Source organism: Ranitomeya variabilis, chromosome 3 (assembly GCF_051348905.1).
Source record: "Ranitomeya variabilis isolate aRanVar5 chromosome 3, aRanVar5.hap1, whole genome shotgun sequence".
Taxonomy (NCBI): domain Eukaryota; kingdom Metazoa; phylum Chordata; class Amphibia; order Anura; family Dendrobatidae; genus Ranitomeya; species Ranitomeya variabilis.
Genome location: NC_135234.1, coordinates 1113313 through 1141218, shown reverse-complemented (window position 1 = coordinate 1141218; position 27906 = coordinate 1113313). Strand labels below are relative to the sequence as shown.

The following is a 27906-nucleotide window of genomic DNA, read 5'->3' as shown; positions in this document are numbered from 1 at the left end:
TGCCTGTTCCTAAGAGGCCTTGGACACACATCTCTATGGATTTTATTTCTGATCTCCCTGTTTCTCAGAAGATGTCCGTCATTTGGGTGGTGTGTGACCGCTTTTCTAAGATGGTTCATTTGGTGCCCTTACCCAAGCTGCCTTCCTCATCTGAGTTGGTGCCCCTGTTTTTTCAGAATGTGGTTCGGCTGCATGGTATTCCGGAGAATATCGTTTCCGACAGGGGATCCCAGTTTGTGTCCAGATTTTGGCGGGCGTTTTGTGCCAGGATGGGCATTGATTTGTCTTTTTCGTCTGCATTTCATCCCCAGACAAATGGCCAGACGGAACGTACTAATCAGACCTTGGAGACTTATTTGAGGTGTTTCGTGTCTGCTGATCAGGATGACTGGGTCTCCTTTTTGCCGTTGGCTGAGTTTGCCCTTAATAATCGGGCCAGTTCTGCCACTTTGGTCTCCCCTTTCTTTTGCAATTCAGGGTTCCATCCTCGTTTTTCATCTGGTCAGGTGGAGTCTTCGGATTGTCCTGGAGTGGATACCATGGTGGATAGGTTGCATCGTATTTGGGGGCAGGTGGTGGACAATTTGGACTTGTCCCAGGAGAAGACTCAACGTTTTGCTAATCGCCATCGTCGTGTTGGTCCTCGTCTTCGTGTTGGGGACTTGGTGTGGTTGTCCTCCCGTTTTGTCCCTATGAGGGTCTCTTCTCCTAAGTTTAAGCCTCGGTTCATCGGTCCTTATAAGATTTTGGAAATTCTTAACCCTGTGTCTTTTCGTTTGGACCTCCCAGCATCCTTTGCTATCCATAATGTCTTCCATCGGTCATTATTGCGGAGGTATGAGGTACCACTTGTGCCTTCTGTTGAGCCTCCTGCTCCTGTGCTGGTTGAGGGTGAATTGGAGTACGTGGTGGAGAAAATCTTGGACTCCCGTGTTTCCAGACGGAGACTTCAATATCTGGTGAAATGGAAGGGCTACGGTCAAGAGGATAATTCTTGGGTTACAGCTTCTGATGTTCATGCTTCTGATTTGGTCCGTGCCTTTCATAGGGCTCATCCAGATCGCCCTGGTGGTTCTTGTGAGGGTTCGGTGCCCCCTCCTTAAGGGGGGGGTACTGTTGTGATTCGGTTCGTGGGCTCCCCCGGTGGTCTCTTGTGGTACTGGTGTCCTGTAGGCTTTGCCTTCAGTTCACCTGTTCCTATCAGGATGTGGGAGTATCCTATTTAACCTTGCTCCTCAGTCATTCTAATGCTGGCCATCAATGTATCCAGAGTGATTCTGTTGCATGTTCCTGCTCCCAGTTTTCTGCTCGGCTAAGTTGGACACTTTAGTCCTTAAGTCTATTTTTATATGTTTTGTCCAGTTTGCACTTATGTGAATCTCTGCAGCTGGAAGCTCTTGTTGGGCTGAAATTACCACTCCAGTGGCATGAGTTGTCACATGAGTTAAGGTAATTTCAGGATGGTGTTTTGAAGGGTTTTGCAGCTGACCGCGAAGTCCTCTGTTGTATCTTTCTGCTATTTAGTTAGCAGGCCTCTCTGTGCTAAATCTGCTTTCATACTACGTGTGTCTTTTCATCTGCTCTCACCGTTATTATATGTGGGGGGCTGCTATCGCCTGTGGGGACATTCTCTGGAGGCAAGCCAGGACTGTGTTTTCTTCTACCAGGGGTAGTTAGTTCTCCGGCTGGCGCGCGGCATCTAGAGACAACGCAGGAATGCCCCCTGGCTACTTCTAGTGTGGTGTGTAGGTTTAGCATCGCGGTCAGCTCTAGTTTCCATCACCCGAGAGCTTGTCCGTTTATTCTATGCTTCTGATGTTTCCTTGCTATTGGAAACCATAACAGTGAACGTGCCTAAAATCCTGGACGTCTCGACGCAGCCTGAGAAACTGACTACCCCTAAAGAGAAAGCAAGACCTCACTTGCCTCAAGAGAAATAACCCCAAAGATATAGGAAGCCCCCAACAAATAATAACGGTGAGGTAAGGAGAAAAGACACACGTAGGAATGAAAACAGATTCAGCAAATGAGGCCCGCTAATACTAGATAGCAGAAAACAGATAGCGAACTGTGCGGTCAGTAAAAAACCCTACCAAAATATCCACGCTGAGAATTCAAGAACCCCCACACCAACTAACGGTGTAGGGGGAGAAACTCAGCCCCCCAGAGCTACCAGCAAGCTGGGAAATCACATATTAGCAAGCTGGACAAGAAACATATAGAACACTGATGATCAAAAAATGAACAAAACGGAAACTTAGCTTCTCTTGAAAAGACTGGGAGCAAGGTAGTCAGAAGGAATCAGAATAGCACTGAATACATTGACAGCAGGCATAGACTGAGAGTCCAAGTGAGCTTAAATAGAAAACCAGCCCACAGATAACGAGACAGCTGATGCCAGTCACAAACCTGCAGAAAGACAGCACTCACACAGTACCACTTGTGACCACAAGAGGGAGCCCAGAAATAGAGTTCGCAACAGTACCCCCCCCCCTTGAGGAGGGGTCACCGAACCCTCATCAAGACCCCCAGGGCGATCAGGATGAGCCGCATGGAAGGCACAAACCAAATCGGCCGCATGGACATCAGAGGCGACAACCCAGGAATTATCCTCCTGACCATAGCCCTTCCACTTAACTAAATACTGAAGCCTCCGTCTGGAAATACGAGAATCCAAGATCTTCTCCACCACGTACTCCAATTCGCCCTCAACCAGCACCGGAGCAGGAGGCTCAACAGAAGGAACCACAGGCACCACATACCTCCGCAACAAAGACCTATGGAACACATTATGAATGGCAAACGATGCTGGGAGGTCCAAACGAAAAGACACCGGGTTAAGGATTTCCAAAATCTTATAAGGACCGATGAAGCGAGGCTTGAATTTAGGAGAGGAGACCTTCATAGGAACATACCGAGAAGACAGCCATACCAAATCCCTAACATGAAGTCGGGGACCAACACCGCGACGGCGGTTGGCAAAGCGCTGAGCCTTCTCCTGTGACAACTTCAAATTGTCCACCACATGGTTCCAAATCTGCTGCAACCTATCCACCACAGAATCCACCCCCGGACAGTCAGAAGGCTCAATCTGACCCGAGGAAAAACGAGGATGAAAACCAGAATTGCAGAAAAAAGGCGAAACCAAAGTAGCAGAACTAGCCCGATTATTAAGGGCAAACTCGGCCAATGGCAAAAAAGTAACCCAATCATCCTGATCAGCAGAAACAAAACATCTTAAATAAGTTTCCAACGTCTGATTAGTTCGCTCGGTTTGGCCATTCGTCTGAGGATGGAAGGCCGACGAAAAAGACAAATCAATGCCCATCTTAGCACAAAAAATCGGCCAAAATCTGGACACAAACTGGGATCCTCTGTCAGACACAATATTTTCAGGAATGCCGTGCAGGCGAACCACATTCTGAAAAAATAAAGGAACCAAATCGCAGGAGGAAGGCAACTTAGGAAAGGGCACCAAATGGACCATTTTGGAAAAACGATCACACATCACCCAGATGACAGACATTCTCTGAGATACTGGAAGATCTGAAATAAAATCCATGGAAATGTGCGTCCAAGGCCTCTTCGGGACAGGCAAAGGCAAAAGCAAACCGCTGGCACGAGAACAGCAAGGCTTAGCCCGAGCACAAATCCCACAGGACTGCACAAAGGAACGCACATCCCGCGACAAGGAAGGCCACCAGAAGGACCTAGCCACCAAATCTCTGGTACCAAAAATCCCAGGATGACCTGCCAACACCGAAGAATGAACCTCGGAAATAACTCTGCTGGTCCATCTATCTGGGACAAACAGTCTCTCTGGTGGGCAACGGTCAGGTCTATCAGCCTGAAGTTTCTGCAGCACTCGTCGCAGATCTGGGGAAATGACAGACAAAATCACTCCCTCTTTGAGGATACCAGCCGGCACTGAAACTCCCGGAGAGTCAGGCACAAAACTCCTAGAAAGGGCATCAGCCTTCACGTTCTTCGAACCAGGCAGGTACGAGACCACGAAATCGAAACGGGAGAAAAACAACGACCAACAAGCCTGTCTAGGATTCAGGCGCTTGGCAGACTCGAGATAAATCAGATTTTTGTGATCAGTCAAGACCACCACACGATGCCTAGCTCCCTCGAGCCAATGTCGCCACTCCTCAAATGCCCACTTCATAGCCAACAACTCCCAATTACCAACATCATAATTCCGCTCGGCAGGCGAAAACTTTCTTGAAAAGAAGGCACAAGGCTTCATCACAGAGCCATCAGAGCTTCTCTGCGACAAAACAGCCCCTGCTCCAATCTCATAAGCATCCACCTCGACCTGGAAAGGAAGAGAGACATCAGGCTGACATAAGACTGGAGCTGAAGAAAACCGGCGCTTCAGCTCCCGAAAGGCTTCCACTGCCGCAGGAGACCAATTAGTCACATCAGAACCTTTCTTGGTCAAATCCGTCAAGGGCTTAACCACGCCAGAAAAATTAGCGATGAAGCGACGGTAAAAATTAGCAAAACCCAAGAACTTCTGAAGACTCTTAACAGATGTAGGCTGAGTCCAGTCATGAATAGCCTGGACCTTGACTGGGTCCATCTCAATAGTAGAAGGAGAAAAAATAAAACCCAAAAAGGAAACCTTCTGTACTCCGAAGAGGCATTTTGAGCCCTTCACAAATAAAGCATTAGCACGCAGGACCTGAAACACCATCCTGACCTGCTTCACATGGGACTCCCAATCATCAGAAAAGACCAAAATGTCATCCAGATACACAATCATAAATTTATCCAGATATTCTCGGAAAATGTCATGCATAAAGGACTGAAACACAGAAGGAGCATTAGAGAGTCCAAAAGGCATCACCAAGTACTCAAAATGGCCTTCGGTCGTATTAAATGCTGTTTTCCATTCGTCCCCCTGCTTGATACGCACAAGGTTATACGCACCATGAAGATCTATCTTGGTGAACCAACTGGATCCCTTAATCCGAGCAAACAGATCAGACAATAATGGCAAAGGATACTGAAATTTGACCGTGATTTTATTTAGAAGACGGTAATATATACAAGATCTCAGAGAACCATCCTTCTTGGCCACAAAAAAGAATCCTGCACCAAGAGGGGAGGAGGATGGGCGAATATGTCCCTTCGCCAAAGACTCCTTTATATAACTCCGCATCGCGGCATGTTCTGGTATAGACAAATTAAAAAGTCGTCCCTTAGGGAACTTACTGCCAGGAATCAAATTTATAGCACAATCACAATCCCTATGAGGAGGCAGGGCACCGGATCTGGGCTCATCAAATACATTTTGGTAGTCCGACAAAAACTCAGGGACCTCAGAAGGAGTGGAAGAAGCAATTGACACCAAAGGGACATCGCCATGAATCCCCTGACAACCCCAACTTGACACAGACATAGCTTTCCAATCCAGAACTGGATTATGGGCCTGCAGCCATGGCAGACCCAACACGACAACATCATGCAAATTATGCAGCACAAGAAAGCGAATCACCTCCTGATGTACAGGAGTCATGCACATGGTCACTTGAGTCCAATACTGAGGCTTATTCTCAGCCAATGGCGTAGCATCTATTCCCCTCAGTGGAATAGGAAATTCCAAAGGCTCCAGAACAAAACCACAGCGCTTGGCAAACGACAAATCCATAAGATTCAGGGCAGCACCTGAATCCACAAAAGCCATAACCGAGTAGGATGACAAAGAACAGATTAAAGTAACAGACAAAATGAACTTAGGCTCTATAGTACCAATGGTGACAGGTTTAGCGTTTTTTTAAGCGCTTAGAGCATGCTGAGATAACATGAGTAGAATCACCACAGTAAAAGCACAACCCATTTTGACGTCTATGACTTTGTCGCTCAATTCTAGTCAGAATTCTGTCACATTGCATTGACTCAGGTCTCTGTTCAGAGAACACTGCCAGAGGATGCGCAGATTTGCGCTCCCGTAAACGCCGATCAATCTGAATGGCCAAAGCCATTGAATCACTCAGACTTGCAGGCGTGGGGAACCCCACCATAACATTCTTAATGGCTTCAGAAAGACCCTCTCTGATATTTGCAGCCAGGGCACACTCATTCCATTGAGAAAGCACTGACCATTTCCGAAATTTTTGACAATACACCTCTGCTTCATCCTGTCCCTGACAGAGAGCCAGCAAAGCCTTTTCTGCCTGGTTCTCAAGATTAGGTTCCTCATAAAGCAGTCCAAGCGCCAGAAAAAACGCATCCACATTCAGCAATGCAGGATCTCCTGGCGCCAGAGAGAAAGCCCAATCTTGAGGGTCGCCGCGTAACAAGGAGATAACAATTTTAACTTGCTGAGCGGAATCACCAGAGGAACGAGGTCTCAAAGATAGAAACAATTTACAATTATTCCTAAAATTCAGAAACCTAGATCTATCTCCAGAAAACAACTCAGGAATAGGTATCTTTGGCTCAGACATAGGGCTATGAACAACAAAATCCTGAATATTTTGCACCTTTGCAGCAAGATGATCCACACTGGAAGTCAGACTCTGAATATCCATGTCTGCAGCTGAGCTCAAAACCACCCAGAGATTAAGGGGATGAGAGAAGCTAGACAGACTGCAGCAAAGGAAGAAAAATAAAATATTGTACTCAGGACTTCTTTTATCCCACTTCATGCGATGCATTAAACACTTTTTTGGCCTGCTGTACTGTTATGATCCCAGTGGCTGGGGATCACAGGAAATACTAGCTAAGTAACTAAACATAGACACGAGCTCTAGGGAGGTGGTAACTGGAGTGACCGCAAAACCTGATCCTATCCAAACACACTAAAGGTAGCCGGTGAACGTGCCTAAAATCCTGGACGTCTCGACGCAGCCTGAGAAACTGACTACCCCTAAAGAGAAAGCAAGACCTCACTTGCCTCAAGAGAAATAACTCCAAAGATATAGGAAGCCCCCAACAAATAATAACGGTGAGGTAAGGAGAAAAGACACACGTAGGAAAGAAAACAGATTCAGCAAATGAGGCCCGCTAATACTAGATAGCAGAAAACAGATAGCGAACTGTGCGGTCAGTAAAAAACCCTACCAAAATATCCACGCTGAGAATTCAAGAACCCCCCACACCAACTAACGGTGTGGGGGGAGAAACTCGGCCCCCCAGAGCTACCAGCAAGCTGGGAAATCACATATTAGCAAGCTGGACAAGAAACATATAGAACACTGATGATCAAAAAATGAACAAAACGGAAACTTAGCTTCTCTTGAAGAGACTGGGAGCAAGGTAGTCAGAAGGAATCAGAATAGCACTGAATACATTGACAGCAGGCATAGACTGAGAGTCCAAGTGAGCTTAAATAGAAAACCAGCCCACAGATAACGAGACAGCTGATGCCAGTCACAAACCTGCAGAAAGACAGCACTCACACAGTACCACTTGTGACCACAAGAGGGAGCCCAGAAATAGAGTTCACAACACAGTCCCCTGCGGATCCGCTGGGCTCAGTAGTATCACACTGCTGCCTTCAAGTGTGAAGACATGCGGATTCAGTGGGTGTTCCCTTCTGTTTGCTCAATACCACGTGGATCAGGGATCATCCCACTGAATGCCCGCACTCCTTTTTCCGTGGGCAGAACACTACTCAGACAACACAGTGAGCGTGACATAGTGTGGAACATTTGAAAAAACTTACCGTCACATCCAAACATAGACTAAGTGTGAACAGGTGCTGAACCTAGAGTCACCAACTCATATACAGTCAAGTAAATAAGGCAGCACACTGCAGCGCTGAAACATGCAAACATGAAACACCAGGTACACATAAAATTGGCCATTTTTATGCGCTAAACGCTCTAATTTTTCATATTTCTAGTGCAGTAATGCAGTTCAATTTTCGTGTATCATGTTTGCATGTTTCAGCGCTGCAGTGTGCTGCCTTATTTGCTTGATAGTGTGGAACAGTCCCAGCAATTACCCAAGGTGGTGCAAATTACCCTTCTGCTGGTTCACCGGAATTAGAGCAGCTACAACATTGGGGCTTCAAGGGCCGACTACCCCCAGCATTGGCACCCCACTTTTGTTGGGCACCCACTGAGAAGAGGGAACGACAAGCTTGGGATGAGAGTCCATTCATGTACGAGGCCAGGTGACCTGATTGTCCCAACCTGGATTCTCTAAACCTCTAGCTTGGTGCTTTGCTTAGTGTTCTGTGTGTTATTTGTGCAGTGCTGGTACCTCTGGTTCTGCTAGCCTTAGTTTCTGTTTTCTTTTGGTTTCTGCAGCCTTCTCTGTGTTTTCTATTAGGAGGTGACACGTTTTTGTACCCAGCCCTTAGTTCTTTTAGGGACCTCCTTCCCCTTATCTATAGGTCTTTGCTTGAGATTAACCTAGGATCGTCGGTGGGTCTATTTGCAAGGAATGGGTCGCCCACTCCATCGTAGGGTTTCAGCCTAGTCATAGTGCAGTTTTCCCCTTCAACCATAGTCCTGTGTTGCAGATCCGTAACAGATTCCCTTTAACAAACATTCACACACTATGCCTTTGTTTCCCATAGATAGTAGAACTTAGGATAGATACAATAGCTGATCAGCAGCCAGTCCACAAATGACAGCCAGTGAATTCATTACAATAAGAGTATGTTCCCAAGGTCAGGAATCGGAAGCGCTTTGGATGCAGCACATGTCCGCTCCATCCATAGCGCTGCCGGCTTTTGAACACAGGTGATTCCGCATTGAACCGTGCCGAATCACCACATCCTATACATTGGGCGGGAAATTTATCTTGCGGAGGCTGAGTGTATTAGCAAGATAAATTGACATGCTGCGGTCTGGAAAGACGCGCCACATGTCAGTCTCCGCAGGGAAGCCGGAGGTGTCCCTGCACGCATAGTGGACATGGCGTTTCTTCAAATCCCATCCACTATGCTGTAACATTTGGACGCTGCTGATGTACGCAACGTCCAACCCGCAGCGCTTCCTGACCTTGGGAACATACCCTTAGGGTCACCAGTCATTCTCACATGAACTCAATCTCATGTCCTTGGGCCTACTGACATATGTCTGGATAATGCCGATTAAATGCTGTCACCACACAATGGGTTCAGGCCGCTAAACGCGTGTGATCGACAGTATTGGAGTCGTTTGGCTCTTGTTTCCCGACCTCTTTACACCAGCACAGAATGATTCCTATTAGATCAATCTGTCCCCATACAGGAGTGTCATTGGGTGATTGCTGATGTTTCACCTATTGACTCCCGTCTGCGCTGCCAGTAGTTACAAATGTGGATGCGAAATATACACAGTATGTGGCACACACGAATACACAATCAGCATGTATATACACATAGCGCGCACACACAGCACATACATACCGATACATGCATGCACCAGCCACATACATACTGACACATACATACATTCCGGCACGTGCTCGGACGGAGCGCATGCGTATCTGCACGTGCTCGGACGGAGCGCATGCGTATCTGCACGTGCTCGGACGGAGCGCATGCGTATCTGCACGTGCTCGGACGGAGCGCATGCGTATCTGCACGTGCTCGGACGGAGCGCATGCGTATCTGCACGTGCTCGGACGGAGCGCATGCGTATCTGCACGTGCTCGGACGGAGCGCATGCGTATCTGCACGTGCTCGGACGGAGCGCATGCGTATCTGCACGTGCTCGGACGGAGCGCATGCGTATCTGCACGTGCTCGGACGGAGCGCATGCGTATCTGCACGTGCTCGGACGGAGCGCATGCGTATCTGCACGTGCTCGGACGGAGCGCATGCGTATCTGCACGTGCTCGGACGGAGCGCATGCGTATCTGCACGTGCTCGGACGGAGCGCATGCATATTGGCACTTGCACATACCTACAGAGACATAGCATCATTGGCCCCCACACAGTCCCCCAAAGTATGATGGACCCCACACAAACCTTTACTCTGTATAATTGCTCTCATACAGTATAATGGTCCCCACATAGACTTCCATACAGTATAATGCGTTCCCCCATAGTCCTCCTTATGGCGTAATGCGTTCCCCCATAGTCCTCCATAGGGGGTAATGCGCTCCCCTTAGCCCTCCATGCAGCATAATGCGTTCCCCCATAGTCCTCCATAGGGGGTAATGTGCTCCCCCTAGCCCTCCATGCAGCATAATGCGCTTCCCCTTGCCCTCTATGCAGCATAATGCGCTTCCACCATAGTCCTCTATACAGCATAATGCGCTTCCCCCATAGTCCTCTATACAGCATAATGCGTTTCCCCTTGCCCTCCATGCAGCATAATTCGCTTCCCCTTGCCCTCTATACAGCATAATGCGCTTCCCCCATAGTCCTCTATACAGCATAATGCGTTTCCCCATAGTCCTCCATGCAGCATAATTCTCTTCCTCTAGCCCTCTATGCAGCATAATGCGCTCCCCTTAGTCCTCCGTACAGTATGTATAATGTGCACCACAGTGTTCTAATGTTCTCACTGATTTTAACCCTTTCACGACATGCGCCGTACGTGTAACCTGATCGCTAAACAGCGTAGCGAGAAAAAAATTCAAAACGCCAGAATTACGTTTTTTGGTCGCCGCGACATTGCATTAAAATGCAATAACGGGCGATCAAAAGAACGTATCTGCACAAAATTGATATTATTAAAAACGCCAGCACGGCACGCAAAAAATAAGCCCTCACCCGACCCCAGATCACGAAAAATGGAGACGCTTCGGGTATCGGAAAATGGCACTTTTTTTTTTAAAGCAAAGTTTTGAATATTTTTTTCACCGCTTGGATAAAAAAAAAAAACTAGTCATGTTTGGTGTCTATGAACTCGTAATGACCTAGAGAATCACAATGGCAGGTCAGTTTTAGCATTTAGTGAACCTAGCAAAAAAGCCAAACAAAAAACAAGTGTGGGATTGCACTTTTTTTGCAATTTCACCACACTTGGAATTTTTTTCCCGGTTTCTAGTAAAAGACATGGTAAAACCAATGGTGTCGTTCAAAAGTACAACTCGTCCCGCAAAAAATAAGCCCTCACATGGCCATATTGACGGAAAAATAAAAAAGTTATGGCTCTGGGAAGGAGGGGAGTGAAAAACGAAAACGCAAAAACAAAAAAGGGCCGCAACTTGAAGGGGGTTAAATAATACCTCTCCTCGTTCTTCCACTGCTCTAGTCGCCGCTGCGCTTCTCCTCTGCGTCGAGGGAGTATGATGAGGGACGGATCGGATGGCTTACTGCCTCCATCCTTGCTTTGTTGTGCAATTCTAGGTGGGGGGTGCCCTGGGCTGGCACAGGGATCCCCCAAATCACAGGCCTCATAGCGGCCACGCGTTCTGCCACTGCTAGCAGTATGCCACTGACTGGGGCCCCCGGGGGAGTGAGGGTCCTGTGCAGTTGCCCAGTTTGCATCCCCTAAATGCCGGCCCTGGGAAGGAGCTCCCTGCTTTTTGCCATTTCTTGACTGTTTCTTGCTGTTTCAGGTCAGATGAGCCATTTTTCACATTTGATTGTGGCTCTCTGGAGCGGAGGCCCCTGGCTCAGCGGTGAGTAGTCCCTGTGGCGGTGGGATGTGACGTGTTTGTAACCTGGGTTGTGACGCCCTGTGTGTTGTTGCCTGGCAGACAGAACCCATCTACCGTGGCCTCGGAGCCAGAGATGATCTTGGCTGCATCGTTTTCATCTTCTGGGCAGTTCTTTGCTCTCACTGACGACAGTAAAAGACTTGTCCTGTTCAAGACATCTCCGAGCTGGGAGCTGATCAGTGTTCGGTGAGAAAGTCAGTGAGTGGGGAGGTGTAGGGTATCTGGGGGAGGGAGAGTTTGGGGGAGGGAGGGTTTGGGGATGGCGTCAGGAGCATTGTGGCGCAGTAAGGAGAAGGGCAAATGTTATCCCCATCTTCAGAAAAGGAAAGAAGACGGAGCCAGGGAATTACAGGGTAGTGAGCCTTCTATACCAGGAAAGTTCTTTGAAAAAAATTATTAAACAGCATGTAAATACTTGGATAAGAATACAGTAAATTAACCAGAGACGGCATGGATTTGTAGAAAGTCATGCCAGATTAATCTAATTTCCTTCTGACGGAATCACTGACTGGGTGGATCAGGGAAATGCGGTAGATATAGTATATCTCGACTTCAGCAAAGCATTTGATAAAGTATTCTCATTCTATGCTTATCGAAAAAATGACCAAGAATGGGATTGACAAGGCTACGGCTAGATGGATTCATAACTGGCTCAGTGGTCGTTCTCAGAGTGGTAATAAATGGTTGCACATCCAATTGGAAGAGTGTTTAAAGTGGGGTGCCACAAGGCTCTGTCCTGGCCCCAGTGTTGTCTAACATCTTTATAAATGATCTAGATAAGGGAACTGAAGGTAAATTATTTAAATTTGCAGATGATGCACAGCTAGGAGGGATAGCTAACACTAGAGAAGACAGAAAATATTCAGAAGGATCTAGATAAGCTTTAACAATGGGCAGCAACTAATAGAATGGTGTTTAACAGGGAGAAATGAAAGATTCTACATCTAGGCAAGAAAAACGAAAATTGCATCTACAGAATGGGAGAAATAGAACTAAGTAACGGTACGTGTGAAAAAGACTTGGGTATACTAATAGATCACAGACTGCACATGAGTCAACAGTGTGATGCAGCAGCAAAAAAAGGCAAACACCGTTCTAGGATGTATATGAGAAGCAAAGAGTCTAGATCACGTGAAGTCATTATTGCCCTCTACTCCTCTTTGGTCAGGCCTCATCTGGAATATTGTGTCCAGTTTTGGGCACCACATTTTAAAAAAGACATCAACAAACTGGAGCAAGTTCAGAGAAGAGCGATCAGGATGGCGAGTGGACTGCAAAGTATGTCCTATGAGGAACGGTTACAGGATCTGGGAATGTTTGTGATCTTGCAAAAAAAAAAAAAAAAAAAAGAGTAAGAGGAGACTTAATAGCTGTCTACAAATACAGTTGAAACAAGAAGTTTCCATCCACTATATATAAAGACACATCTGCAGGTTTTTCTCAATATCAGACATGAAATCAGAATAAACCTTTCCCGTTTTAGGTCAGTTAGGATTACCATAATTAATATTTGCCAAATGCCAGAATAATGAGAGCGAGAGAATGGTTTAAGTTATTATTACTTACTGCAAAGTCAGAAGTTTCCATACACGAAGATTACTCTGCCTTTAAACAATTCTGGACTGCCCGTATGATGATATCATGTGTTTGGAAGCTTCTAATTGATGTTTTTTGGCAACATCTGAGTTAATTAGAGACACACCTGTGGATGTATTTTAATACACACCTGAAACACACTGCTTCTTTGTGTAGCATCATGGGAAAGTCTAAAGAAATCCGCCAAGATATCAGGAAGAGAATTGTGGATTTGCACATGTCTGGCTCATCTTTGAGTACTGGATCCCTCTCCGTGCTGCTACCAATTCGTCACATGGCCGCTCTGAGCACGTGACTTGGGTTGTGCCTGCAAGGGTTAATCTATCTCCCCACTCTTAGTCCAGCATTCAACCTCTGTCCTATGCTGTAATGGGAGCATAAATCACACACCGAACCAGGCCACACACCCGCTCATACACGCTGCCACCACTCACCGAATACACAGGCGATGAGTCCCGGAAATTACTAATACTGTCTGCCACTCATAAGGGGTAAAGAAAAAGAGCGCAAAATATAGTGCAAACAAGGCAATAATAAATAGAAAGAGGCTTTGGGGGCGTGGCTATGTAGTGAAGGAGAGAGGACGCATTCCGAGAGAGCTCCTGAATCCTACCATAATCCTGCACTCAAGAGCCCCAGATACGCCAGTATATTTACCACCGCTGAGCTCCCCTGGCTCCGGGCGATTCCTCTGGAACCTGTGAGGGGACCGCTGCGACCGGGAAGCTCCGGTGGCTGAGGAGACCTGGACGGACCCATAGTGAGGAGGCGGCCATTTTCGGCAGAGCGCGCTCTGCTACAAAGAAGCGCGGTGCTGATTTCTGTCAGAGACGGGACCTCACCCTCAATCTCCGGGTGGTTACCGGCGCCTGCGGTGGGTGCTGTCTGTTTGTGGTGCACCGGGAGCGGGGGAGACTCGGGCAGAGGCAGTGCCTGTGTGAAGCGGCTGCCATCTTCAGAGCGCGCGCTCCAGCAGGTGGAGACGCGGCGCCGTTTCTCATCCCTGCAGCGCTGTATGAGTGGGTGATTAACCACATATACTGGACACACCGAGGGGAAGCGTGGAGTGTGCCCTGGAAAATTGGGCCCTGCGCTTCTCACATATGGTATAAGACGCCCTACCTATCGGTGCCATTACTTTGAAAGGCCCTTGGACCCCCCCCTCCTTGTTGCTGTCACTACATACACAGTGAATCCTCCCTGGTGCGCAGCACTTTAGTGGAGTCCTGAGATTGCCATATCTATAACTTTAGCTCACGGCAGATATTACACCTCCATAGCCTTGCTGTGTCTATACGACTTGTGACTCTGACCTTGCTAACCATGCAGCGTGCCAAAGGATCAGGGGCAGCTGATAAGTTAAAAGAGTTTGCCAGAGTTGATCCCTCTGATAACACACGAACCCTTAGAAACAACCCCTCTCAAGTGCAACGTAAAAATCGCCCCTCTGATAGCTTTAAGGGAAATGAACACGGAAGAACTGACGCTTAAGCAAGCGTCTGAGCAATTAATGCAAGCTATCACCCTAACCAAAACATCCCTCACTGAAAAAATAGAGGATGTACATACTGAGGTGGGACGCCTCCGTCAAGATATGCAAGCTATGAAGGGACGTATTACGGAAGTGGAGACGAGGGTATCCCGTGTAGAAGATGCCATTGCACCCATGGAAGCCAAGTTGACAAAAGTAGCCGGCTCTATAAATGCCTGGAAACAAAAGGCAGATGACCTAGAGAACAGACTGCGCCGGAATAATATTCGAATTATTGGTCTGCCAGAACGTACAGAGGGTCAACAGCCTGAGGTATTCTTGGAGGGATGGCTCAAATCTTCTCTGGGAGATGAATTTTCTTCAATATTTGCTGTGGAAAGAGCCCATCGAGTACCCACAAAGCCTCTCCCACCCGGGACTCCACCTAGACCTTTTCTGGCACGGATCCTCAATTGCAAGGACAGAGATACAATTTTGCGACTGGCACGGCGAAAAATCCCCATTACATTTAATAATGCTGTGGTCTCGATCTTTCTGGATTTTTCCATGGAACTCCAGAAGCAAAGGGCCAGATTTATGGAGATCAAGAAGCAACTCAGAGACAGAAACATCATCTACTCAATGATCTACCCGGCCCGACTCCGAGTTGTTCATAAAGGTTCTTCTGTGTTCTTCACGGATCCAGCGGAGGTAGCTGAATGGCTACGATCTCATGGGGCGTCTGGTGCAAAGGAATCCTAAATGCACATAGTCAAGCAAAATTCTTCTGCTCACTAAATATGGAGCTCTCTCTGGAAATGTCCAGATTACCAACAATACCGGACGCTGACTCCAGCGAGGGTATCCCCATACTTCTTTGATAATGGGAACACAGGACGTTGTTCCTATACTGTTTGGTTCTTGTTTAACTTTTCCTTTCCTATAGGTTTTCTTTGTTATTTAAGTAGAAACTGCCGCCAACGATGTTCTTGTTTTCTACGCGCTACCTTTGACCTCTGCCTGAGTAATAACGCATACCATATTTGGATAAGTAAAAATGGGATCTGAAATAGTATGTATGACATGGAATGTACGAGGTATTAAGTTCCCCCCGAAAGAAAATTAAGGTTTTTTCGCAAATCAGATGCCATCACCCCCATATAGTGGCTTTGGTAGAGACACACCTGACCAGAGATACAGCTCGGTGTGTGCAGAAACCGTGGGTACAGTGGCATATCCACGCTTTCCATGCCAGCTACTCGAGAGGAGTTTCATTATTAATACATAGAAATGTCAGATGGGAAGCTAGGGAGGCCCGAAGGGATTCTGAAGGCCGGTTTGTTTTTGTGCATGCGCTAATTAATTCTAGTGAATATGTAATTTTGTGTGTCTACAACCCTCCCCGGCTAATATGTCAATCCTCCGGATGGCAATGAGCTTTGCTCTAAACTATCCAGACGCACAGGTTATCTGTATGGGAGACTTTAATTTAGTTATGGATAATAGCCTTGATAGATTGAGATTAAATGATGAGAGATCTGGGGAGCCCCCCTCTTCGGTCCCGACCCAGCTGGCATCATTTATAGAGGGCAGTGGATGGTTGGATCTGTGGCGGATGCGTCACCCTGGAGTGAAGGGGTATGCCTGCCACTCATCTACTAAACGGTCTTTGTCCCGCATAGATTACATATTTGGTTCTATTGGGTTGGCAGTGTGGGTGGACAGTGTGGAACACGGTAATAGGGGGATATCAGACCATAGCCCGATCATACTTAAACTCAAATTTGGGCAACCAAGGAGTGGTGTGGTCTGGAAGCTGAACCCCTTTTGGCTGAAACTAGTGGATCATAACGACAGAACAGTGGATCAGTTTAATTGTTTCATTTCGTCTCACCCAGAGCCCCAGAATGTCAATTTACTCTGGGACACCCTCAAGGCATATTTAAGAGGATGTTTGTCCTCCACAATTTCATATATAAAAAGGGTGACCTCGAGAGAGGATGATGGGGTGGAACAGAGACTGAAAGATGCGGAGGCCACATATATATCTAGCCAAACTAGTGGTAATAGAATTGAGTGGTTGACCTCACAGAGACTGTATACTCAGCACATGGATACCAAATCTAAGCGTAAGCTATTTTTCGCACGTCAGTTATATTTTGAGTTGGGAAATCAAACCGGTAAATTTCTAGCCTACCTAGTGCGTCAACATAATACATCTAACACAATACTGCAGATTCGCGCGCCAGACGGCCTATTGATGACCACGACAGAAGAAATACTTCACTGTTTTTATGACTACTATGAGTCATTGTATAACTCCAAAAGTGGCCTCGGCGTCTCGCAATGTCTGGATTATCTGTCAGATGTAATATTTCCCACATTGAATCCCACTCAGCGAGATTTTATGGATGCTAAATTCACATTGGAGGAGGTAGAATATGCAATAATGGACATGTCCTCTGGGAAAGCTCCTGGGCCGGACGGGTTTCCCGTTGAGTTATATAAGAGATATCGGGATATAATGGCGCCACTCCTATTGAAGGTATTCCAGGGTATATGGGAGGGAGGATGTATGCCCGAAACTTTCCATGAGGCACATATTGTCATACTCAAAAAAGAGGGGAAGGACCCTCTGGAATGTGGCTCCTATCGACCCATATCGTTAGTCAATGTAGATTATAAAATCTTCACTAAAATCCTGGCCATTAGATTGAATTCCACCATATTGGACCTTATACACCCAGATCAAACTGGCTTTATGCCTGGTAAAAATACATCTATTAACATCAGGCGAGTTCAATCAATAATTCAATATAGTTCCTTGGTGTCGGATAACAATTGGGCAGTAGCATCCTTGGATGCGGCTAGAGGTACCTTCACACTAAGCGACGCTGCAGTGATAGACAACGATGCCGATCGCTGCAGCGTCGCTGTTTAGTCGTGTGGTCGCTGGAGAGCTGTCACACAGACGGCTCTCCAGCGACCAACGATGCCGAAGTCCCCTGGTGACCAGGGTAAACATCGGGTTACTAAGCGCAGGGCCGCGCTTAGTAACCCGATGTTTACCCTGGTTACCATTGTAAAAGTAAAAAAAAAAACACATACTCCCATTCCGGTGTCTGGCGTCCGCTTCCCTGCACTCCTGCATCCTGTGTCAGCGCCGAACATCTCCGGCATCTCCCACAGAGCAGAGTGGTGACGTCACCGCTCTGCTTTACGGCCGGCACTTACACAGGATGCAGGAGGAGTGCAGGGAAGCGGACGCCGGGCACCGGAATGTGAGTATGTGTTTTTTTTTTTTTTACTTTTACAATGGTAACCAGGGTAAACATCGGGTTACTAAGCGCGGCCCTGCGCTTAGTAACCCGATATTTACCCTGGTTACCAGTGAAGACATCGCTGGATCGGTGTCACACACACCGATCCAGCGATGTCTGCGGGTGATCCAGCGACGAAATAAAGTTCTGGACTTTCAGCAACGACCAGCGATCTCACAGCGGGATCCAGATCGCTGCTGCCTGTCAAACACAACGATATCGCTATCCAGGACGCTGCAACGTCACGGATCGTTATCGTTGTAAAGTCGCTTAGTGTGAAGGTAACTTAAGGCCTTTGATTCTCTTGAATGGCCCTTTCTGTCAGCATGTTTGCCGAGGTATGGCTTTGGAGATAAGTTTCTAAGATGGATCAATGTATTATACATGAAACCTAAGGCGCGTATAATTATAAATAATTCCATCTCCAAGTCCCTCTCATTATCTAGGGGAACTCGTCAGGGGTGCCCCCTCTCGCCGGCTCTTTTTGCTCTTGCGATAGAGGCACTGGCAATACGTATGAGATCCTCCCCAGATGTCAGAGGCATAGCGGGTCGGGTGGACACCATCGGCTTATATGCCGACGATATGGTGATATTTATGGACAAGGTAGAGGAAACGCTACCAAAAGTGATTGCTACTATAGATGTCTTCAGTAAACACTCCGGCCTGTATATAAACTGGGACAAATCTGCTCTATTGCCTCTCTCTTGTGCCCCAATGCCAGATCTTGAAACTCTGTCCTTGCTACCTGTCGTATCCAACTTCAAATACTTGGGTATTTATATGTCCCAAAGTAGTAACTCTGATCTACAGCTTAATGTCTATCCATTGCTGGAATTGGTCAAATCCAAATTTGCATCTTGGAGCAAACTCCCACTATCTGTTGCAGGCCGTATTAACCTAATAAAAATGATTCTGCTCCCTAAACTTAGTTATTGCCTTCAGCATAGTGCAGTACCGATACCGAAGTCCCTCTTTACAAATTTAAACTCCCAAATTACTTCCTTTGTATGGGGGAAATCTAGGCCCAAACTTAGACTGTTTTGCAGAGGCCTAAGCGGGGGGGGGGGGGGGTGGAGCGGCATTGCCGGATTTTTGTCTATATTACCTGGCCGGGCAGGCTAAGGCATTGGACAAGTGGATGCCTGGTGGTTGTCTCCCTAACTCTGAACATCATCTGCTTCGTTCTGCTCGGGTGGAATGTCCATTGAGCTTTTTAGAATCAGAAAAGGTGAGTGCCCCTCATCCACTGCCCATTCTTCGACTGGCATGATTAGTTCGGAGACAAATACAAAAGGTTGTTGGATTTACAGATATTGCTGAAATGCCCCTGTGGAAAAATAACTCTTTTCCGGCGCTGCTAAATCACCCGTCCACTGATTTTTGGGTGATGCATGGTGTTACCTCGGTGGGGGACTTACTTGACCAGGGGACTTTCATGTCCTTTGAACAAATGCAGTCTAAATACGATATTCCAAGATCCCAATTTTTTCGCTTCTTACAATTAAGATCAGCTTTCCAGTCATATATGAGGGGGGTGGACATAGGCCGCACATTTTCATCTTTACCTCTGATAGGAATCCTCAAATCCCAGGGACCCCAGGGCCTTATTTCTTCTTTATACACCTATCTGCTGTCAGTGGGAACGGGATCAACTATAAGACTCATCAAAGAGAGATGGGAAAGACTCATCCCTGATGTACAGGAAGAAGAATGGGAGGAAATTTTAGAGTCCCCACTTACAGTATCCCCGTCGGTCAATAATAGAATGACACAACTATATATAATATACGGCTTTTTAAGATGGGTCGACTTCACTCCTCGGAATGTCTGCGTTGTCATTCACCAGACGCAGATTTTATCCACATGATGTGGAGTTGTCCTATTATCCTTCAATATTGGAGAGAGGTGACGTCACTGCTTTCGGCCATAGTCTTACCTCCTGTTCCTCTTGAGCCATTAATTTGTTTATTTGGGGTGTGGGATGAGGAGACTTGGGGTCATCATATTGGGATTTTTTTACGGGAGTCACTCTTTATGGCAAGGAAGGTGGTGGCAATGCGGTGGATGGGGGGTTCATGCCCCTCCCTCAGAGCTTGGGTGGAGTTAGTAAATTCGGTAATTCCGTATGAACATACGCTATATCAAAATAGAGGATGTCCAGGTAAATTTGGAGCGGATGGAACTCCTCTCACCTCTCCTTATAAACTTATAGTTAATTGTGTTAGTGCAAAGTGTCAAATTTCTCTAGATGTTCCACAAAGGAAGATGTGAACTTATTGTCAAGCGGCAGAAAGGAAGTTAGTAGGATATAGTTGTAGTTCTGGTTTAATGTTTGCAAATTTTCATGACTCCATGTTAGGTTTGTATGGTTTGAATGGAGTAAAGGATATGTTGAGCACAAATTGTGATACTCAGTCATGCAGACAATGTACATGTTCCATATAGACTGTAGTACTAATGAGCACAACTATGTATATTTTTTCACTTTATGGTTAATAAACGAATTTAAAGAAGGAGGCTTTATTACACCAACAATTCCAAGACAGACAAAAAATGCAATTATAAACAATTAAAATTATTATGGAGCGACATGCAAGACAATGAAAGGCAAGTGAAATAGGAAATGTGCAAAATTACAAAAATATCCAAAAATGATTATAAAGGCAGTCAATATTGTGAATACATGATAGATCTGGTATAAAAGAGGCAATGAAAACATTTCCAGGGAGAATGATGTCAAATGTCCATGGCTGGAAAAAAAAATATATTGGGTGTCTAACAGACTATGTGATATAATAATGAAATGTTCAAATAACTGTAGTAAGCCAACGGATCAATCTCCCTGAGAATCAAATCCTATATAAATACCCACCTGACAATTGTCATATATACAAAATATAAACCTGCATGAATCAATGTATGAAGTCATAGATCACCAGAGTGGAGACGTCCATCCAGGGCTGCCACTAGAAATTTCGGGGCCCCATACTGGCAAAATTTTCGGGGCCCCCTCGAGACTCCACCCCAGCCCCGCCTCCACGCTCCACCCCTCGAACTGTCCACAGTCCCACCGCTCTCTCTTGGAAAATCTCCACTTCTCACCTATCACACACTGACAGTTCCCATCACCAGATCACACATATAGCCGGCAGCTTTTCTTTTGGCCAAAAGATTTTTTAAGCCACCAAAATGACACGGTAGACACTTTTGGCAGGGCCGTACTCTACTGTAACCTATTAAATATTTGTTAAAATATGCAATACAATTTAGGTTTATTTTTATTTATTTTTCAATTTTTAAAATGACCAATAATATCACATACAAGGAACAAATACCACAGCACCATGACCAGACCACATATTACCACCACATTGACCGAATAATATCAAATACAAGGAACAAATACCGCAACACCATGACCAGACCACATATTACCACCACAGTGATCGAATAATATCAAATACAAGGAACAAATACCGCAACACCATGACCAGACCACATATTACCACCACATAGTGACTGAATACTACAATACTGATCAGTAATAAAAAACACCCCACAATACTATCACCATAAGTGCCAGTATTCACAGGAGATCTGTACTTAGTATGCAGGGTCAGTGTACAGGTAATACAGTGATTACCGGTGACATTATATACAGGAGCTCTGTATATAGTGTATAAGTAATCCAGTGATCACCGGTGACATTATATACAGGAGCTCTGTATATAGTATACAGTGTAGTGTCAGTGTATAGGTAACACTGACTCACCAGTGACGTCTCTAGGTGAAGTCCTTCATCTTCCATCCAGCACAGACCGCCATCACTTCATCCAGCCAGGACTCGTTTCTGCAGGAAATAACAATTATCTCGAGCTCCGCTTGCAGAACACATTACTTAATTTTCCCAACTTCTACATTACACCACATGAAGAAGGCAACATAGTATCACTCTACACAGTAACAGGACCGCCCCCCCCCCCATTTAAGACAGTATACTCAAAAAGTAAAATAAATACATCACTGCAGTAATAATATCCCTTAATTAGGCCCTATGGTAATAATATTCGCCATCCTAACCCCCGTGTGTCTCATTCCTGGCATCAGCCATATGTTCTCGCATCCTGCCCTAATGAGTATCCATTCTGCCCCATATGATCTCCCCATCCTGCCCCATCTGTCTCCATCGTATCCATCCTGCCCCATGATCCTGCCCCATCTGTCTCCAATCCTGCCCCCAGTGTCTCCAATCATGCCCGTTTCGCCATTCTGCCCCATCTCCAATCATGCCCCCTGTGTCTCCATTCTGCCCCATCTGTTTCCAACCCTGTGTCCAGCTTTCTTCCCCCGTGTCCAGCTTTCTTCCCCCGTGTCCAGCTTTCTTCCCCCGTGTCCAGCTTTCTTCCCCCGTGTCCAGCTTTCTTCCCCCCCTTTGTCCAGCTTTCTTCCCCCCTTTGTCCAGCGTTCTGCCCCCCTTTGTCCAGCGTTCTGCCCCCCTTTGTCCAGCGTTCTGCCCCCCTTTGTCCAGCGTTCTGCCCCCCTTTGTCCAGCATCTCCTCTGCCCCCGTGTCCAGCATTTTGCCCCTGTGTGTCCAGCATACTGCCCCGGGCCTCCCCCCCCCCCTGGATCGCAGCTACCAAAAAAACAAAACAAAAGTTCTTACCTGGCCTTGTGCTCCTGCGGCGGGCAAAGCTCACTTCCTCCACGCAGGTGAAAGATGCACTCGCCGGCGGCTGACGATGATGTCAGACGCCGGCGAAGTGCGACTGCGCACTGCGGCCGCTCGAGTCTGCTGCCAGCCTCCGACTGGCTGGCGGCGGCTGTTAACTATACTTTTAACTATAGTGTGCCGCAGCGCCTGCAGGGGGGGCCCGGTAAGCAGATTAGACGGGGCCCGATGTGGGCCCCCTCTGCCCACTGGGCCCCATACACCAGTCATGGCTGTAATGCCCTGATGGCGGCCCTGGCCGCAGCGCCTGCAGGGGGGGCCCGGTGAGCAGATTAGACGGGGCCCGATGTGGGCCCCCTCTGCCCACCGGGCCCCATACACCAGTCATGGCTGTAATGCCCTGATGGCGGCCCTGTGTCCATCAGAGGCTCAAACACACATGAAACACTCAGAATGTAACAAAATGCTATGGCAGAAATAAGCCAAATAGGGATCACATGCGTGAACAAGCACCCATGGTGAGCTGACAGTCACCAAGTATCTCAACAAAGACCACACAAATACATAGACATACTAGTCAGCATGCCCTAGCTCTGCCCAACACGTGCTGCTGCCTCAAAGCAGCTTCATCAGGGGAAGTCATTTTGTCACATTCTGAGTGTTTCATGTGTGTTTGAGCCTCTGATGGACGTCTCCACTCTGGTGATCTATGACTTCATACATTGATTCATGCATGTTTATATTTTGTATATATGACAATTGTCAGGTGGGTATTTATATAGGATTTGATTCTCAGGGAGATTGATCCGTTGGCTTACTACAGTTATTTGAACATTTTCATTATTATATCACATAGTCTGTTAGACACCCAATTTTTTTTTTTCCAGCCATGGACATTTGACATAATTCTCCCTGGAAATGTTTTCATTGCCTCTTTTATACCAGATCTATCATGTATTCACAATATTGACTGCCTTTATAATAATTTTTGGAGATTTTTGTAATTTTGCACATTTCCTATTTCACTTGCCTTTCATTGTCTTGCATGTCACTCCATCACGATTTTAATTGTTTTTAATTGCATTTTTTGTCTGTCTTCGCATTGTTCTTGTAATAAAGCCTCTTTCTATTTATTATTGCCTTGTGTGCACTATATTTTGCGCTCTTTTTCTTTACTATTTATAATTCTGGTTGCTCATTGAGTAGCATCTGGCTATATGGTGTAATTGTATTTTATTAAGTGGTGCCCACCTTCTTTCCATTTCAAGTACCACTCATAAGGCTCACACACCTTAGGCTATGGATTCTTTAGAACATACAAGGTTCAACTGTTAAAATTTTATGCTTTAATACAAAAAGGTTCAGTGCTTACATAAAAGAAAAAGGTATAAAAATATGGTAATAAAAAGACATACAACTATGCAAAACAGTATAAAATAAACAGGAGAAAACTTATAGAAATAGCTAACTTGTAGTCTGCTTCTGCTCCCTGAGGATTGAATGAATCACTGGATCACATCAGCTTCCCATACTGCCCTCACATGTGAACAATTTTGAATGTCTGCAAGCCAAATTTATAGTCACTCTGAAGGTCAGATTTCTAGACCAGCCCCTCAAGTTGATATTCTAATTGCTTGTTTTTTGATTGGACCACAGCCGCTCCCCCAATGAATATATTATTTTCTCTGAGATTCTTTGTGTAAAGCTTCCCACAGATAGATAGTTTCATGCTGTAATTGACATCTCTCTTCTAAGAGCTAGGAGGTGTCAAATGTTCCCTTTCTTGGTTCCCAGCACGACCCCCTGGGGAGATCGGAGACAGTAGACTGCCTTCTCAAGAAAATACATATTGACACCTGGGTGAGACCTGCAGCCTTCAGGACAGGTGTTAGATTATTACTAGTCACACAGTAAACCTATACATAGTTCACTGCACACATATATATGAAAGAAAAAGCAAAACAACATCTCCTCCAACTCCAAGATGCCCTTGAAGACAACAAATTTTGGGAACTGTGGAATCACCTTGGATCCAACCAGAAAAGCAACAGCCTCCACATCCATAGCGGCAACATCTGGCTCCAGTACTTCAAGGACCTTTACAATGACATCCCAAGTGAATACTTGAACCTGGCACAAAAAGAGCTTGTGAAAAAACTGAAAGATATGGAGGAACAGTTCAAAGATTTCCAAAATCCTCTGGATACACCAATCACACTGACGGAAATAACAGAAAGGATCACACAGATAAAAGGTAAAAAAAAAGCCAGCAGTCCATATGGGATCCTCCCAGAAATGCTGAAATACAGCCCTCCAGACATCCAGGCTGCGATAACAAAACTATTTAATATTGTACTGCTTCCCCAAAAACTGGAACCAAGGCCTCATAACCCCTATACACAAAAATGGGGACAAGTACGACCCAGCAAACTACCGAGGGATATGTGTCAGCAGCAACCTGGGTAAACTCTTCAACTGCATCCTGAACAAGAGGATCCTCACCGAGCACAACGTCCTCAGCAAGAGCCAAGCAGGGTTCATACCAAACCACTGACCACATATACACTCTGCACAGCCTCATCAAGAGCCACGTCCACAATACAAAGAACGGGAAGATATACGCTTGTTTTGTGGACTTCAAGAAGGCCTTCGACTCAGTGTGGCACCCAGGACTATTCCTAAAACTGCTGGGGAGCAGAATAGGAGGCAAAACATATGACGTCATCCGAAGCTCCTACACTGAGAACAGTTTCAGTGTGAAGGTCAACGGAAGGACGACAACCTATTTCCAACAGAGTTGAGGAGTGAGACAGGGCTGCAGCCTCAGTCCAACGCTCTTTAACATCTACATCAATGAGCCGGCAGTGGCCCTAGAGTCCTCCTCAGCACCAGGACTCGCCCTCCATGACACCCAGGTGAAATTTCTGCTGTATGCAGATGACTTTGTGCTGTTATCACCAACTGAGAAAGGCCTCCAAGATCATCTGAAAATCCTAGAGACCTTCAGCAGCACATGGGCACTGCCAATCAATGAGAAAAAAACTAATATCATGGTGTTCCAGAAAAGAAAGCAGAAACCCACTGGTCATCCTACCTTTATGATAGACAACCGTCCACTCACAGAAACCAACAGGTACACCTACCTGGGCCTAGTACTCAGCCAGTCAGGGAGCTTCAAGCAAGCCATAGAGTTACTAAAAGACAAGGCATCCAAAGCCTTCTATGCTATCAGAAGGCGTCTGTACCATCTCAAGGCACCAGTAACCGTCTGGCTAAAAATCTTTGACTCCATCATTGCCCCAATCCTTCTGTACGGTAGTGAGGTCTGGGGCCCAGTCTCATACCCAAAGTGGGACGCTGGGCCGACAGAAATATTCCACCTAGAGTTCTGCAAGCATCTTCTCCAAGTCCATCGGAGCACATCAAATAGCGCCTGCCGAGCAGAGCTGGGCAGATTCCCACTACACATCGCAATAAAGAAGAAGGCACTGTCATTCAAGGCTCATCTACAAAGTAGCAGTCCCAGCTCCTACCATCACAAAGCCTTCCTACACCAGGAAGCCTCCCAAGAAAAAGTACCCAAAGCCAGTCTGACAAAGCCATCAACCTACATGGCCTGATAAAATGTGAAATCCAGAAGATAGTACACAAAGTCAAAGAGGAATATCTCAGCATCTGGAGGCACAACATATACAAATCCAAGAAACTGACAATATACCAGAATCTACAGAGGGAGTACAAACTGGCCCCATATCTAGAGAAACTAGAAAACCCCAAAGATCGACAGATCCTGAGCCGGTACAGACTGAGCGCCCACAGCCTACTTATCGAATCCGGGTGGCACCGACAGAACTACAAGCCTCGAGAGAGCAGACTCTGCCAGCAGTGCCCCCAGGAGGCCGTGGAGGATGAGGCCCACTTCCTGCTGAGGTTCCCCAAATACTCCGCAGTGAGGGACACTCACTTCAAGAGACTGTCTGATCTCCTCCCAGACTTTACCTCCATGGAGGAGGAAGAGAAACTGCCGATAATACTGGGGGAAGAGGAAAGTGCAGTGGCCGTAGCAGCGGAATATGTCAGTGCCTGCCACAGACTAAGAGGAACCTGATATGTCATGGACTCCTGTACCCCAACACTGGACATATCCCTATCCCCTGACTAAAGAGCCTGATATGTCATAGACTCCTATACCCCACCCTGGAAACATCCCCTATCCTCTAAAAGGAGTCTGCTATATCCTGGACCTCTATATGCCTCCCACCCCTGTATTTTTACCATATGCTTTGGCAATGCTAATGTGTACTTAGTCCTGCCAATAAAGCTCATTTGAATTGAATTGAATATATTTATACATATTTCACTACAGTTACAATTTCAAGATACCTGAAGGTGCCTCGTTCATCTGTACAATTATACGCAAGGCCAAACAATATGGGAATGTCCAGCCATCATACTGCTCAGGAAGGAGATGGGTTCTGTGTCCCAGAGATGAGCTTTGGTCTGACATGTGCATAGCAACCCAAGGGCTAAAGCAAAAGACCTTGTGAAGATTTTGTCAATATTTACAGTGAAATGAGTACTGTATCAACCTGGGCTGAAAGGCCACTCTGCCAGGAAGAAGCCATTACTCCAAAAGAAACAAAAAAGCCAGATTAATATTTGCAAATGTACACAAGAACAAAGATCTTAATTTCTGGAGACAGGTTCTGTGGTCTGATGAAACGAAATTTGAACTTTTTGGGCATAATGACCATCGTTTCATTTGGAGGAAAAAGGGAGAAGCTTGGAAGCCTAAGAACACCATCCCCACTGTGAAACACGGGGGTGGCAGCATCATGCTGTGGGGTTGTTTTGCTGCTGGAGGGACTGGTGCATTTCAAAAATAGATGGCATCATGAGGAAAGAAGATCATGTGGCAATACTGAAGTGACCTCTCAAGACATCAGGCAGGAAGTTAAAGCTTAGTCAAAAATAGGTCTTTCAAATGGACAGTGACTCGAAGCATGCAAAATAGTAACAAGGTGGCTTCAGGATAACAAAGGCAATGTTTTGGAGCTGCCATGTCACATCCCACCGTGATCCCACCAATCTGTCATGGTTCACAGGGAAGATACCTTTATCATCCCCATCACTCACACCAATTTGTCACGAACCGGGGTTTGGTTGCCCCTGGTTACTTCTGAAGGGGATTTATCTATATCCCACTTCTGGTTTAGAACTTGCAGCTCTCTGGCGCCCCCTTACCCTCAGGTCAGTCAGGGTACTGCACCTAGGATAATTAGTC

At 46.3% G+C, this 27906-nt stretch overlaps 1 protein-coding gene across 3 annotated transcripts in view; it reads left to right on the top strand.

Annotated features, from left to right (window-relative positions):
- WDR4 (WDR4 tRNA N7-guanosine methyltransferase non-catalytic subunit) overlaps positions 1-27906 on the top strand; it is a 154505-nt gene that overhangs the window by 15582 nt on the left and 111017 nt on the right. For 2 of the 3 annotated variants that reach the window (XM_077293516.1, XM_077293515.1), the window contains exons 3-4: positions 11461-11523; positions 11602-11748. The exons of the other annotated variant lie outside the window; for it this stretch is intronic. In XM_077293516.1, the coding sequence (XP_077149631.1) occupies positions 11461-11523; positions 11602-11748 (210 nt within the window). The remainder of the gene's footprint in view (positions 1-11460; positions 11524-11601; positions 11749-27906) is intronic. 3 annotated transcript variants of the gene reach the window in all.